Source organism: Equus przewalskii, chromosome 3, assembly GCF_037783145.1.
Source record: "Equus przewalskii isolate Varuska chromosome 3, EquPr2, whole genome shotgun sequence".
NCBI lineage: Eukaryota > Metazoa > Chordata > Mammalia > Perissodactyla > Equidae > Equus > Equus przewalskii.
This window is the reverse complement of record NC_091833.1, coordinates 113,027,124-113,040,835: the sequence shown is the minus strand read 5'-3', so window position 1 is coordinate 113,040,835 and position 13,712 is coordinate 113,027,124. Positions and strand designations below refer to the sequence as shown.

The window sequence follows — 13,712 nt, the reverse complement described above, 5'->3', positions numbered from 1 at the left end:
ACTGAAGCAGGAATGAAGTCGGGGAGGTGGGGGAGACAGGCTCCGCCTCTGTTGAATGAGCCAAATAATGACACCAAGGCGCAGAACTGAGACAATTACTCAGAAAATTGAGGGGAGAGTGCCCTCGCCCTCTGGATGTGTCATTCCTTCCCTCCCGATGCGCACCCTGCGTTTGCACAGCCCTGAGAGGGAGCAATGCGTCAAATTTTGCTCGCTGGGCACCTGGCTTGGTTTCCCGGGTTGTGTGGCCTTGGAAAAGTACCTACACTTCTTGGAGCAGCGGGGTGCTGCCCCGTGCAATGGGATCCTGGTAAGAATCCTACCCAGGTCCGTCCCCCCCCCCCCCCCCCCCCCCCGCTCTTGTGAGGATTAAATGGGACCCTGCGGGGCGAGTCAGGTCCTTGGCTCAGGGTCAGGCATCCCATCCGTATCTGCTCAACATGGGGCAATCCCTTTCCTTCCCTGGCGTCCAGGCCTCAGTTTCCTAAACTCCGAGGTGACCCGGGGGCAGGCCCTGGAGAACAGTTGCGCTCCCCAGCGCACGCGATGCTGCACAGCTGGCGCACAGCTGGCTGGACGCGCGAGCCCCCCGAGGAGTGTCAGAGGGAGGAGCAGGGAGCGGAGTCGGGAGCTGCGGTCGCCGTGGAGGGTGTGGGTAGAGGCCCGGCTGGCTCCAGGGCTGGGGGCTCCAGGGCCAGAGCTGCGGCCGGCCAGGGCGCGGGCCTCGAGTCCCAGTAAGCTCCGGAGGGAAGAGAAACACTGGCGGGGCCTGGGGCTGGCTTCATGAGGTCTCAAAGTTTCTCCGGAAACCCTCTTGGACCTTTGGCGGTGTGGGGTGGGGGAGGGTGGCAGAAGATATGGGGTTTCACCAAGGGAAAATCATCTCCCTGGTCCAGGCCGCCATCACTCCCCCTCTAACCCGGGGCGGGGGGTGGGGGGGGGGGGCCGGCCCCTCCTACTCCGAGCCAGCCCTTCTCCTCACTAAAGCCCGCCCCGAAGCTTCAAAAAACGCAAAACGGACCCTGTAAACCACCTGCTCTGAACTCGCCAGAGGCCAGTTCCAGCCTCTCTTGCCTCGTTCCTGCCTCAGGGCCTTTGCACTTGCGGGTCTCTCTCCATGGGAGATTCTTCCCTTGGCTCTTCAAACGCCAGGCTCCTCCTCATCCTTGGAGTCTTGGCTCACAAGTTGCCTCCTCCGCAGAAAGGTCCGCCTTGACCACTCCCATTGTGCTTCCCGCCCACGCCTTGCTGTTTTCCCCTTATAAGCGTCCCTCTCTACCGGAAATTCATATTTATTTGTTAGCTTGTCCGTCTTCCTCAATGCCGTTGAATGAATTAACGAAAGAACACTGGACTAAAATCAGGAATCGGGGCTCTGCCCAGACTTTCTTTGTGACCTTGGCCACGTCGCACTACCCCTTCAAGCCTCAGTTTTCTCATCTGTAAATAAGGACATTGACCCTACTGGGGACAATGGCGCATCTCGAAGGCGGCATCCAGAACGGTTTCTCCAGCTCCGACCTGGGTCTAGGAATGCTCCGACCGCCCAGAGCAAGGAGACCGACCGGGCAGGACTCCGCCACGCGCCCGCCCTGGGCACCGGCGCTTCCCGGCCCCTCCGCGCGCTTGGAAGTGTTTCTGCATTCAAGCCTGGGCGCAGTTGCCATTGGTGGGGAACACAGATCCGGTCTTAGACACCTGTGTGACCTTTGGCAAGTCACTTACCTGCTCTCTGCCTTGGTTTCCTCCCCTATAATGTGGGTTCATAAGACAGCCTGAGTCACAGGGCGAGGATTAAAGGAGGAATCTTAATTCCGGGTCCACAGCGGTGCAGTCTTCCACCCCACGCGTCACCATCCAAGGACAAGACACCCCTCCGCTTGTACTCCATCCATCCCTCCAGCCTCAGGACCCCCGGTCCCCACGCCCTGCGGGGATCCGGGCCCCAGACATGCAGTCCCGCCCGCGGGGCCCCCGGAGGCGCCAGCAAGAGCACGAAGTGGCCTTGCCGCTGGCGCTGGCGCTCTCTGGTTCTCAAGGCGCGTTTCCGCTCCAGTCACCCACAGCTTCCTCCGCACCAGCCTGGACGTGATTCCTTTCCACAGACCAGGAAACTGAGGCTCAGAGAGGCTGGGTGACAGCGCCCAGCAAAGGCTGCCTGGGTTATAGCTCTGCTCCGGCTCTCACTAGCTCTGTGATCTTGCCTGAGTCACTCCACGATCTATGCCTCAGTTTCTTCGTCTGTGAAGTGGGGATGCCAAAGGTGCCGGCCTGGTAGTGAGGAATCCGCCTATTCCACGCGGACCGCTTGGAATGGTCCTGGCGCCTGGGAGGGCTCAGTGCGCGTCAGCTGCTTTCACATCAGGAAGGACAGGCCCCCGTGATTCGCCTCCCCCAGCTGGGAACACAAGTGAAATAAGAGCCCAACGACCCAGGGAGAGCTCTTTCCTTTTATTGTTCTCAAACTCTGCCAGGAGTCCTTCTTGTGCCCATTTAACAGCGGTGAAGCCTGTGTCTGAGCCCGCGAGGTGGGCCGCTCAGCCTGCCCCAAACATTCGCTTCCAGTCGGTGTGGCCCTGACCCCAGCTGTTTCTTCGGTGGAGGAGCCCCCGCTGCCACTGGGGGATGGAGGCGGGGGTCATCACAGAGGAAAGGGGTATCTTCTTTTAAGTAGCATCCCAAAGCGCCAGAGTCCACCCCACCCTCGGGGCAGCTCATCTGAACAGCGACAGAGGGACAGGGCTTCATGGGGGAGTCCGGGGTCGAGGCAGGGAAGTGGCCCCGCGCTAGGGAGGCTGTGAGGTCGCGCTGAACCTCCCCATCGCGCTCGGGGTGAATCCCGAAAACCAGCCTGCAATGGCCCCCCGGGCGCACACGGTCCCACAGCCCCACAGCGCCACGCCCGGGTCCAACCGGCCGCCCGCGCGAGGGAGGGAGCCTCGCGTCGCCCAGCCGCGCCCCCCGAGCCGCATCTCCTCCCGCAGAACGCGCAGCAAAGGCCGCTCCGCGGGGCCGCCCCGACGGGCTCTTCCTTCCGTCTGCCCCCAGCCAGGCCCCGAGTTAAGGGTAAGCCGTGGAATTCGCTTTCGACTACCCCCAAGACAGGTCTTTCCCGCACCTGGCACCGCGGGCGGGGCCCTGAGGCGACTGCAAACCCCGGGAAAGGCGCCGCAATTTGCTAGAGACCACCCTCCAGAGAGAAAACCAGAAACCAGGGTTCGAGCCCTTGTGTTTGCCCTCATGTTTGGGTCTTCGGCCCCTCCGCTCTTGTGGAGTCTCCAGGGAGGTACAGACACATCCCCTTTGAAATTCGTCTCTCTTAAGTACTCATAATAAACGTTTAATGCTGGCAGTGCCAAGCATCTCACACAACTTTTCATTTTATAGCCATAATAATACGAAGAGATTGTTACCACAATCCCACACTTTATATATGGGGAAAGTGAGGCTCAGAGAGGTTAAGTAACTTGCCCAACGTCACACAGCTAGTAAGTACCAAACCCAGGAATCTAAGACCGGATGAGCTGATTCCAGGCAGACGATCTGGCACCATCCTAACTTGCAGTAGGATGGTTGCTTCTCAAAGCACTGCCTTCTCGGTTGGTCGGAAGCAGAAGGCTGGGTGACTGGATGGACACTCCAGATCTCGGGCCTGGGTTCAGCCGAGCAGGAGCAGGGCATGGGATCTGATTCCTCGGAAGGCATTCCGAGACTCTGCGGAAGCTGGAGAAGGCGGGTGCTCACACGGGGGTGGGGAGTTCCCTGAGGAGGAGCCCCAGGAGGAAGAAGGAGAGATGAAGCCACCTCGGAGCTCCGGGAAGGGAGTTCCCAGCGTTCCCCCAGGCGATTCTCGAGGCCTCCCACTAAAAGCCCCACATCGTGGGATTGACTCCCCATCCCCCACCCCTTGCCCGGTGAGCCAGACTCGGCACAGCCCCCGCCACGCATCTCCGCCCCGGGCCGAGCCACGAATCTCTCGTGCGAGGTTGAGCCCCGCCGCCGGTCCCCGCGGGGGTGTGCTCGGCCTCTGCCGGGGGTCTCTTGCTGCGGCTGGACGTCCTCAGTACACCATTTCTCAGGTTTAGCTCCCTCCAGTCCACGTTTATTTCTAGGTCTTCCCCTCCAAGATTATGTGTCTGCCCGGTCACCAGGCCCCGGGTGGCAGGACTCCTGCAGGGGCGTTGGTGGGTGGCCGTGAGGGTGTATGTTTGCCTCTGTAAACTGGGGCTGTGTATTTACTGGGATGTGTGTCGATTGTGGGTGTTGGGCGTGCGCTGGTGTGTGTTTGGTTGGGTGTGTGTGTTGGTTTTGTGCGTGCAGTGTGTAGCATGTATCTGTTGGGTGTGGTTGGGTGCGGGGTTTGTCATACGTGTATCCGTGACGTGTGTTTTGCATCGGAGGTGTTGTTTGGGTATGTGTATTTGTTGGCTGTGTATGTGTGTGTATGATTGGTGGTGTGTGCTGGTTTTGGGTGTGTGTGTGGTGTGTGTTTGTTTCGGATGTGTGTTAGGTGTGTGTTTGTTGGTGCATTGTGTATGCGTTGATGATGTGTGTTGGGCGTGTGTGCGCGCGTGTGTATGCGCGTGTACGCGCTCTCTGTGGCCGAGGGAGCCTAGTCCAGCGTCGGGCACGGGCGCCTCAAGGAGCCGGGGCTGTGGGCGCGCGGGGCCGCGGGAGGGCGCTGCGGAGGAGGCAGGAGTGTGGGACCGGAGGATCCGCGAGGCCTGGAGCCAGGGTGGCGTGCGCCGCGGGAGCTGGAGTTGTCGAGTGGAGCCGAAGGAAATCCGAGAGTCTGGGGTGGGGACTCCGGGGTGCTCTGGAGAATGGACACTGGTGGTCGTGGTTGGGGGTCTGGGGGCGGCCGGCTGCCGGGCTGCGTGGTTGTCCCGACCGCGCCGCGGTGGGAGCGCCTGGGAGGGCGGGGACGGAGCCGGGAGGCCGCACGGCCCTGGGGGCCCGGCCAGGCCGGCGCCAGCCGCCAAGTTGAAAGGCGGCCGCGGCCTCTCCTCGCCGCTTCCCATTGCGCCCCCGAGGGCTCCCGGCAGGGCGCAGGCCAGGGCCAGGCCGGGCTCACCTCCAGGCCTCCAGGCCACGGGTCACCAAGGGGGGATCATTCGAGGAGGGGTCCGGGCCAGCCTGGAGGCCATAGTATTCGCACTCGTGGCCCCCCCTCCGTGAGTAACTCTTCACTAGGCCTCCTGCTCGACCCCGGCCTTCAGCCCCAGGGTCAGTGAGCGGAGAAAGGAACCCCCAAACGACGCGCAATTAGCGCGAGCTCTCCGGCCCACCCCAGCCTCGCAGGTCCCCCACCGTCGGGGCCCCGCCGACCTGCGCCCAGAGCTAGGAGTGCCCCAGGTCCCCTGACGCCGGTCATCTCATTCCCGCCCGGGGTTCCACGCCACGGACCGCCGGCCTCTTTTGGTCCTGCCAGCGCGGCCAGAAGCTGAGTTTGCAGATAGAGGATTCTGTCTCCTCCCCAAAAAAGGAAAACGCCTTCACAGACAGCATTGAGGGCAGGTGAGGTGTCCCTCTTATTCCCGAGGGATGGCGTTTGCTCGTGGTCAGGGCACCAACGAGTTAAATTCGTAGAGCTAGGGTCGGTTCCACGCTGCCTGTTTCCAGCGACACGCGCGCTTCGCGGGCCTTTTCCGGCCCCAAAGAGCCATCCAGGCAATACATGACCCTCAAGGAGAGGGAGCTGGGCATGGCGGGGAAAGCGTGGGCCCCGGAGTGGAATCAGGGCTCCAATCCCTACTCCGCCCCTTACTGGCTGTGTGACCTTAGGGAAATCACGTAACCTCTCTGGACCATGGTCACCTCCCTTGGGAAAAAATCTTCTAGGGTTGTTGGGAGGCGCAGAGGAGGCGGCGTGCGCGGCAACTCCTCCTGGCGCGGTAGGTGGCGACTTAGCGTGATTGATCCGGTGTTCCCCACCGGGGAAGGAAATTGATCCGTAAAGGACCAGGCCCGGGATCCCCCTGCCCACTCTGCCCTCTCTTGATAATCAAGCAACTGATTTCAAAGGACTGGGCTGGACCCGAAGTAGTGTCCGGAGCCCCGCCGCCAATTCGCGCCAGACCCGGGGTGAATGCGGCCCAGCGTCCTCAGCCCACATCAGCGCGCCACTCCGATCCAGCAAACAGTTATTGAGCACCTTCTGTGTGCACACCCTGTCGAGAGAGGAAATCTGGAAACAAAACAGGGGGGCAAAGAAAGGGCTAGACGAAAAGAAACAAAAATGGGAAAACTAGGGGCACTAGGAGTGGAAGAAAACCCGGACCCGAGGCTGGCAACGCGGGCGGAGGCGCGCGCGGAGGCGGCGCGGGCGGGGGTCCCACGGCGACGGCCCCTTCCTTCCACTGGGCTGAGGCGCTGGGGAGGGGGCGGGGAGGGGCGCGCCCGCCTCGCCTGCAGCTACCGCCTAGCTGGAGCCGCGGCGCGTCTGCAGAGCGCGAGCCGTTGCTCATTACTGCAATTATGTTGCTCTCAGTTTGCCTCGACCCTAAATTGCCAAGCTTCGAGGAGCCAGAAGGCCCGAGAGCCGGGGCTGGAGGAGACACCCGACCCTGCCCCGCCGTTCCCCTCTCCCGCACGCACGGAAAATACTCCAGTGAGCTGAGAAGGTTCAGATGCACCCGGCATTCCCCCAGGCGCCCTCCCGTGCGGGAGGTCCTGGATACTTCGCCCAAATCCTGGGGACGGGGGAAGGATTCCCAGGCCCATTTCGCAGATGAGAAAACTAAGGTATGGAGAGACGGAGTGATCTCCCCACCCGAAGACAGGCAGGCAGTAAGCGGCAGGGCTGGGATGACCACATCTGCCTCAAGTTCAATAGTATCCCCAGAACAGGAGAGTCGCCAGGGGTGTTCCAGAAAGGAGCCCGGAAGTTGTGTGGGAACCAGAGTGTCCTGCGCCCAGTGACTCTAGTTGCTTAAAGGGCTGGGGGGGGGGGGGGGAGACTTTCTGCTTCTGCAAGGAGGGGGACGCGCCTCAGTCCTTGAGCGCCTTCAGAAGGCCACGTGGCATGCGAGTCTGAGACCTTGTTAGTGTAACTTCCCTCTCTTGCGGACGAAGAGGCCCAGATTCGGGTTCTGGCCGCGCTTCTGGAAGCCCAGAGGTCGGGGTCTCCCCCAGACTGCCTGGTGCGGCGGAGCTGCACTCCGCAGCAAGCTCCCCTTCTTAGGGAGAAGAGTGGTGACAAGTTCAAACCGAGGCCCCAACCACGGGGACCAAACCTCTGCCGGAGCTCCCGAGGCTGCAGGATCCTAGACCCAGCGTACCCGGGAACGTGCCCCGCGCCAGCTCAGAGCCCGCCCGGGTGCCTGCGCGCAACCCTGCGCTCGCCCGGAATTCCTAGGCCGACCTGCGGCCTCTGGGGCTAGAAACCGAGCAGAGCGCCCCAGACTCGGTTTCCACACTGCGCGAAGGTCTCTATCTGTGGAGACGTCCTCTCTTCCCAGAGTCTAATGCCAGGTACTTCGGGTTCTAACCACCCTTGATGTGCTGGGTTCGCGTCTCAACGGCTCGCGGCAAGGGCCGCCGGGGTCTGTCCTGCGTGGAGTTTGCAGGCTCCGGACGCCGCCAGACGGAGGCAGGGGAGAGGCGTGCGCAGGTCTGGGGAGAATTAAGCCAGGGCCCCCAACCCGAAAGAGAACAGAGCGGTGCCTGGAACAGAGTGGGCTTTATTTGCTAAGAGGTCATTTTCTGCCTTCAACATCCTTGCAGAATTTCTCTCAGAAAGCCAAACTTGGCGCTCCTTCAAATGTATTCTCCTAGAAGCCTGAATTTAACCTAGTATATAAAAGAAAAACCAAGTTTGTGAGAGTTTGGAGGCAGGGCTCCTGCAAAGGACACGCCAAGAAGGAAAGTGTATGGTCGGCCTGGGTTTTCAGGAAAGTTTTTTTTTTCTCCTTAGGGGTCGTCATAGGGGCTGTGAAGGCGCTCACATTCTGGCAGCTCAAAATTAGTTCTACAAACCGCATCTACACGAGCGCGGCGATTTCTGAGAAGGATGGCAATGCCTCCATCCCCCACCTGGCCTCCTGTGGGAAAAACAGGTTTGCGGGGGTGGGAATTGTCTGGATTAGCTGTCTGTAGTCATCAAACCATTTGGGTGATTCGCTTTGTTTTCATAGACAGGTTAAAAGGAGAGAAAAAAGAAAGAGTCGGTTAGGGGTCGCCTGAGCGAGTGTCGATTTCAGCTTAAAGTGAATTGGAAAATTGAGCCTAATTATCCTAGGTAATTGCTTCAATTCTCCACTTGACTTTGCTAACGCAGATCTGTCCTGTGTGTTCAAAGCGACACCCCCTCTGTCGCCGAATCTCCTGTTGTCACCTTTGAAAGTTGCTGCTGTAAAACCGCCATCAAACTGAAAAGCAACTGTGTAACGTGAAGAGACGGCAAGAAGAAAATTCAAATAAAAGACTAAATCAGTAAAGAGAGAATTTCTTGTAGCTTAAAATTAATTTATTTAACAAATATAGCTATAATATAAATGATAATAAAATTTCAAATATACAGTATATTACACACAATCCCTTCCAAAGGGATTCTTGAGAGCCACACAAAGGTACTGTTAAATAGAAACAGAATTTTTAAATTTTTACAGTTTTTTTCTGGTATTGGTAAGAGAGAGGTCCTTTCAACCTACCTTTGAAACGTCTGTGTACCGCCCCCCCACCCCAAGCAAGCGTTTTGCTATCCAAGTTCTCTTCAGTTTTCCAATGGAAGGACCCGGGGTTCCATCCCCTGGCATGCTCTTCTGTCTCTCCCACTGTTCTCATTTCTGAAATCTTCAAACATGGATTTCCCTGTGCTTTTCCTGCCTGGTGTCAGGACAAGAGGCAGCGATGCAGGACATATGGCCTCTAGTCCCAGTCCAAGCACTATCTCTGCTGGGGACCCTGGATAAATTTCTTAACCTCTCTGGCCTCAGTTTCCCCATCTGTAACAGGAGGGGGTAGAAATTTCTTAACCTCTCTGGCCTCAGTTTCCCCATCTGTAACAGGAGGGGGTACATCTAGCTTCTAGAAAAGTGTTAAGGGACTCTTCCAACCACTTTTGGGGAGGGGATCAAATTTCGGAGAGTGAGTGAACTCAGGGAGCAACCGAGGAGAAACCAGAGAGCAGTGCGGGGTCAGAGGGAAGGAGCCAGGCGATGCGATGCGGAACAGGGGAGCGAGTTGGGCTACTGCTCCTGTTTGCAGGTGACCAGGGCTGAAGGAACCAGCTGGCGCCACAGGTAGGTGGCCCTGGGCCCCCTATGTCAGGTGGTACATGCTGTAGCCTACATGGGCGGTGTAGAGTCCCACGGGCGCCACGGGCAGTGCGGCGCGCTGGAAGGGGCCGGAGGCACCGTAGAGCGAGGCGCCCGCCGCCGCCGCCACAGCCGCTGGGCCGCCGAGGGGGAAGGAGAGGCCGAAGGCCGCCGGGGGCAGCATGGGCTTGGCGGCCATCTTCAGCTTTTCCAGCTCTGCCTCCTGCAGTCTCTTGGCCTTGGCACGGCGGTTCTGGAACCAGATCTTCACCTGCGTCTCGGTGAGGCTGAGCGAGCTGGAGAACTCGGCGCGCTCGGCGATGGACAAGTACTGCTTCTGGCGGAACTTGCGCTCGAGCGCCAGCAGCTGCGCCGTGGTGAAGGGCGTCCTGGGCTTGCGGTTGGTCTTATGCTTTCGCAGGGTGCAGGCCGGGGGGCTCAGCCGCCCTAGGGGGCCGAGAGACAAAAAGGCAGGGGGTTAAGAGCTGCTCGGGAGCGTAATCTGCCCATAAAGTCGTAAGAAGTCAACACCCGCTATTCATTTTCGTCGCTACCTCGGTGCCAGGCACCATGAGAGATGCTTGGAAAACATTTCCCCCAATTCCTACGACCCTGCAGTGTAGACGTTCTTGGCTACTTTTTGCAAATGAGGAAACTGAGATTCCAGGTGAAACACAGTCACGTTCAAGACCCCAAGGAACTGGGAAGAGGTGGAAGCACCCTAATGCTAGGTGGCCGCTTAGGAGGGCCCTTCACTGCGGGCCTCCTTCCGCAACACCACGTCGGACGGTGGATGGGAATGAGGATGAGGAAACGCGCAGATAGGCCCGGCACCCAGCCTAAGATCACGTTCCATTTCATGCCTTGGCCAAATGTTTATCTGTGCCGCTCAAGAGTTCAGCGCTCGGCTGGGCTGTTGTGTGGCACAGAATCCAGACCTATAAATTCTTCGCTCTTTCCCTGGAACAGCCCGTTCCTACAGGGTTCCAAGGGCAGTCCCAGGAGACCAGAGGCCGAGCAAAGCCGCCTGTCAGGAAGGTCAAACCATGGCCAAGTCCCTTAATATATAAAATGCCATGAGGGTGGGGGGCTACATTCTAACGGGGCTTCCTCTTGTGATTGTCTCAATAGTCTCTTGGGCCTCCCCACCCCCAGGGCCTTGGCCATGTGGTCACACTCAAATCTGTGTGTGTATGGGGGGGGTGGGGAGCAGTGGCTTCTCCTCGACCTGTGGCTCAGTCCGTAGAGATCAATGGTGCCCAGCTGTCTCTTTCTTACGGCTTCAAAATATACCTCGAGGATGGGCCGGTGAGCGAGCGCCCCCGCAGAGGGCTGGCGCAGGTCTGGGCCCGGGTCCCCGGGAGAGCCAGCCCCTGCCACGCCAGGCGGCTGCGACGGGATAAAACGTGGAACAAATTATTCCCAGGACAACGCGGATGGCTCCGACTTTGGGGGCGAGGCCCAGGCCCTAACCGAATTCTCAAGTCTTGGAAAGGACGCTTTGCCTGCGGAGCAGCTTCCCTCCAAAGGGGAGAAATGAATTCAAACGGAGAATGTTTCACCACGCGGGTTTTGCCTAATTATACATTTTATTCAGGCCCTTTTTTTCCTCCTCAAAAAAGGATCCTTTGGGCTCTCAAGCCACCAGGATGTGAGTCAAACGAAATCTCGTGTTAACATCCCCCTTCTTCCCCTCTCGAGGCCATTGAGAGTCCGGGAAGCAGTTGGCCCCCGACTCGCTTTCCGCCCGGCCACCAGAGGGGCGGGCGCCGAGGAAAACGTCACTCCCTTCGGCAGCGACAGCCCAGTGCAGGGGCACCTTCTCCGGCCATTAGGCCCAGGGAGGGGCTGGCCTTTCAAAGACGTTTAATCCCCAGATAAAAATCGTTCCTCAGCATCACGCCATTGAATTCGGGTTGCTATTATGCCGCGCAAAATAATCGGAGGAAACGAGGAAAACTTGGGAATTTCCCGTGCTCCTGAAATATCTCGGAGCGCGTTCGCTGGGCAGAGAAGCCAGGGGGCCGCGGGGCCTGGGACCGACCCCGAACGCTGCTCGGGCGGCTAGAGTCCGCCTCTGGGGCTCAGACCGCGACGTTTGGGAGCTTCCAAGCGCACTGGCGGGGGCGCCTCCCACCAATCGACTTGGTGCCCCGCCCCCTACCCTGGAACCTGAGAGCCCCCTCCCCCTATATGGTCCATCCACCCAGAGCACCAAGAAGCCGCTAGAAACTTGAAGGGGGAGGGGGCAGTTTGCAAGCGCTTCAGAACCTCTGGACAGACAGATCCTGTGGGGGGGGGGGGCGGGGGGAGTCTTCTCTTCTCTGAGAAAGTGAAACTCGGCGCGCAGGGAAGATGTCTGAACCCCTCGGACCCACCGCTTGGGGTGATCGCGAAGTCACAGGGCTTAGGGTCAGATGAGACAGCAGGGACTCCTCCGGTCGTTTGGTGGGGTCAGGGGCAGAGAGGGTGCCCAGACACCCGTGTCCTACAAGTGAACTCCCACCCGCGGCGTCCCCTGGCCAGGGCGAGGAGCCCGCAAAACTGGCCCGAGAGCTGGGCCTCAGCCAGGCCTCGAACCCTCTTCCCGGGTGGGAAAGGGGAGAGGCGCAAATCCCGGCCTCCCGCCAGCGGATCTGCAGCACTGGCTCCAGGTACCCGGCTGCAGGTACAGACGCCGGAGACAAGCAGGCGCCGGCGCGCAGCCTGGCGCCCTCGGCTCCCGCACCCCCACCCGCCCTCCCCCGCCGCCTGGGTTCTGGCTACTCACTGGCCGGGGGCGGGGAGAAGCGGGGGTTCTGCATCCACGGGGTCCTCTCGGGCTTCTCTGGGCTCTCGGCTTTCACGAGCGCATCTTCTGGCAGCTTGAGGAGTCCTCCCACCGAGAAATGGCCGAGCGGCCGCGGCGAGGAGGGCGCGTCCGGGGCGCCCAACGACACCGGCCGGGCGCCCAGGGGCTGCGCGGAGCCGCCCGCCGCCTGTGTGCCCTCGGAAGCCGCCAGGGCTCCCTCCTTGGCCCCAGGCTTCCTGTGGTCGGCCATGAGCGCCTCCACGCTGAAGGGCAGGAGCGAAGGGGACACTTTGGGCTTGGGCCCCTCCTCGTCTGCCCCCATGGCGGCCGCCGTGGCCGCGGCGGTGCTGGAGGCCTGGCCCCCGCCTCCCCCCGCTGGCTTGCCGAAGGCGGAGTCCTCCACTTTGACACCGAGTGGCAAAGAAGTCATGTCAGCAGCCGGGGCCATGCAGAGCCGGGCCCCCCCTCCAGCCGCAGCACGGGCCAGCCGCCGGGCATGGGCTTCGGGCGGGCAGGAGCGCGGCCGGCCTCTGGGAGCGCCCGGGGCCCTGGCCGGGCGGGCCTTGGCGCGCGCGCCTCCCGCCCCTCCCCGAAGGCCAGCTCCGGCGCTCCGGGCCTGGCTCTCCGGCGCCGCCGCGCAGGCCGAGCTCCCGGGCGCACTGGCTGGCTGCGGGCGGGCCGCCGCTCCCCAGAGAACTTGTTAATAAGGCGAGGCCGGCGCGGCGGCGGCCAATCAGCGCGCGAGGGGGCGGGCCCGGCGCGCTCCATTGGGCCGCGCTCCTGCGGACTGGCCCCGGGGCGCGCAGGGCGGGGGGCGCGCCGGGCAGGGCCGGGCCCCCGGGGGCAGAGGAGGGGAGGGGGCGCGGGAGAAACTTTGCTGCGCGCTAAGCCCCGGCCGCCTCTCTCCGTCTGGGTCCCCTTGGGTCTCTATTTTTCCTTGTCCCTGGGGGACTTTCCCTTGCTCTCGCTCCTTCTCGTCTGCCCTGCCCTCTTCTGCCTTTCCCTGATCGCCCTCTTTCTCACTCCTCCCTGTTTCTCTACTCTCCTGCTTCTCTTCCACCGTTTCCCTTACCTTTCTCTTCAGTCGGTTGCTGCGTGTTTCTCTCTGTCCGCTCCACTCTTGGCCTCCCCTCTTCTCCACCACGATCATTTGAGTTGAGGCCATTTCTTACATAGTCCTTTTATAGTTTAAAAAATCTGCATGGTTATTTATTCTCGTAGAAAGACAATATTAATTTCTTTTTAAAACACCTTCATTTTCTTCCTGTCTTTCAATCTTTAAAACTTTTACCTCTGCGTAAAAGTGGGCCTCTGTTTCTTTCCAAGCGCTGGACTGAGTTTGCCTGAAGAAGCCAGGCTCCAGGAGTGCTATGGATGTTAAGATTAAGAATACATAACGTGATCCGATCATCCCTCTTCGTATATGATGTGCACTTTTCCCGCCGTGAACTTCTCTCCCGAGGGTTACAGCACCCACACCGGCGACGGCTGGGAGAAGGAGCCGCCGGGTCCTTTTGATATAGAATTTATTAAAATAAAGCCAACAGAAACGCCAACAAAACACTGATCTGGCCTTGACATGACCTCAGACAGCGCGTCTGCAGAAATAATAACACGTCCCTATCTGTGGGTCTCTGATCGTGGGGGGAGGGGGGACGGGGGGA

The 13,712-nt window shown here is 60.2% G+C and overlaps 1 protein-coding gene and 1 long non-coding RNA gene across 6 annotated transcripts; one reads left to right on the top strand and one right to left on the bottom strand.

Annotated features, from left to right (window-relative positions):
- The first annotated feature begins 135 nt into the window (after positions 1–135).
- On the top strand, positions 136–8,438 carry LOC139082388 (uncharacterized). 5 transcript variants are annotated; one of them, XR_011538328.1, is made up of 4 exons: positions 4,824–5,517; positions 6,491–6,744; positions 7,916–8,057; positions 8,279–8,438. It is a non-coding gene; the product is annotated as an uncharacterized lncRNA (long non-coding RNA). The 5 variants fall into 5 exon arrangements; XR_011538329.1 differs by lacking the exons at positions 4,824–5,517; positions 6,491–6,744 and adding an exon at positions 136–310; XR_011538331.1 differs by lacking the exons at positions 4,824–5,517; positions 6,491–6,744 and adding an exon at positions 4,632–4,797.
- A 7-nt stretch (positions 8,439–8,445) lies between these two features.
- Positions 8,446–12,736, bottom strand: MSX1 (msh homeobox 1). The gene is made up of 2 exons (XM_070613275.1): positions 12,028–12,736; positions 8,446–9,704 (listed from the first exon to the last, which is right to left on the bottom strand). Exons 1-2 carry the CDS (start codon positions 12,494–12,496, stop codon positions 9,262–9,264), a joined length of 912 nt encoding a protein of 303 aa, XP_070469376.1. The 5' UTR covers positions 12,497–12,736; the 3' UTR covers positions 8,446–9,261.
- Between the last annotated feature and the right edge of the window lie 976 nt (positions 12,737–13,712).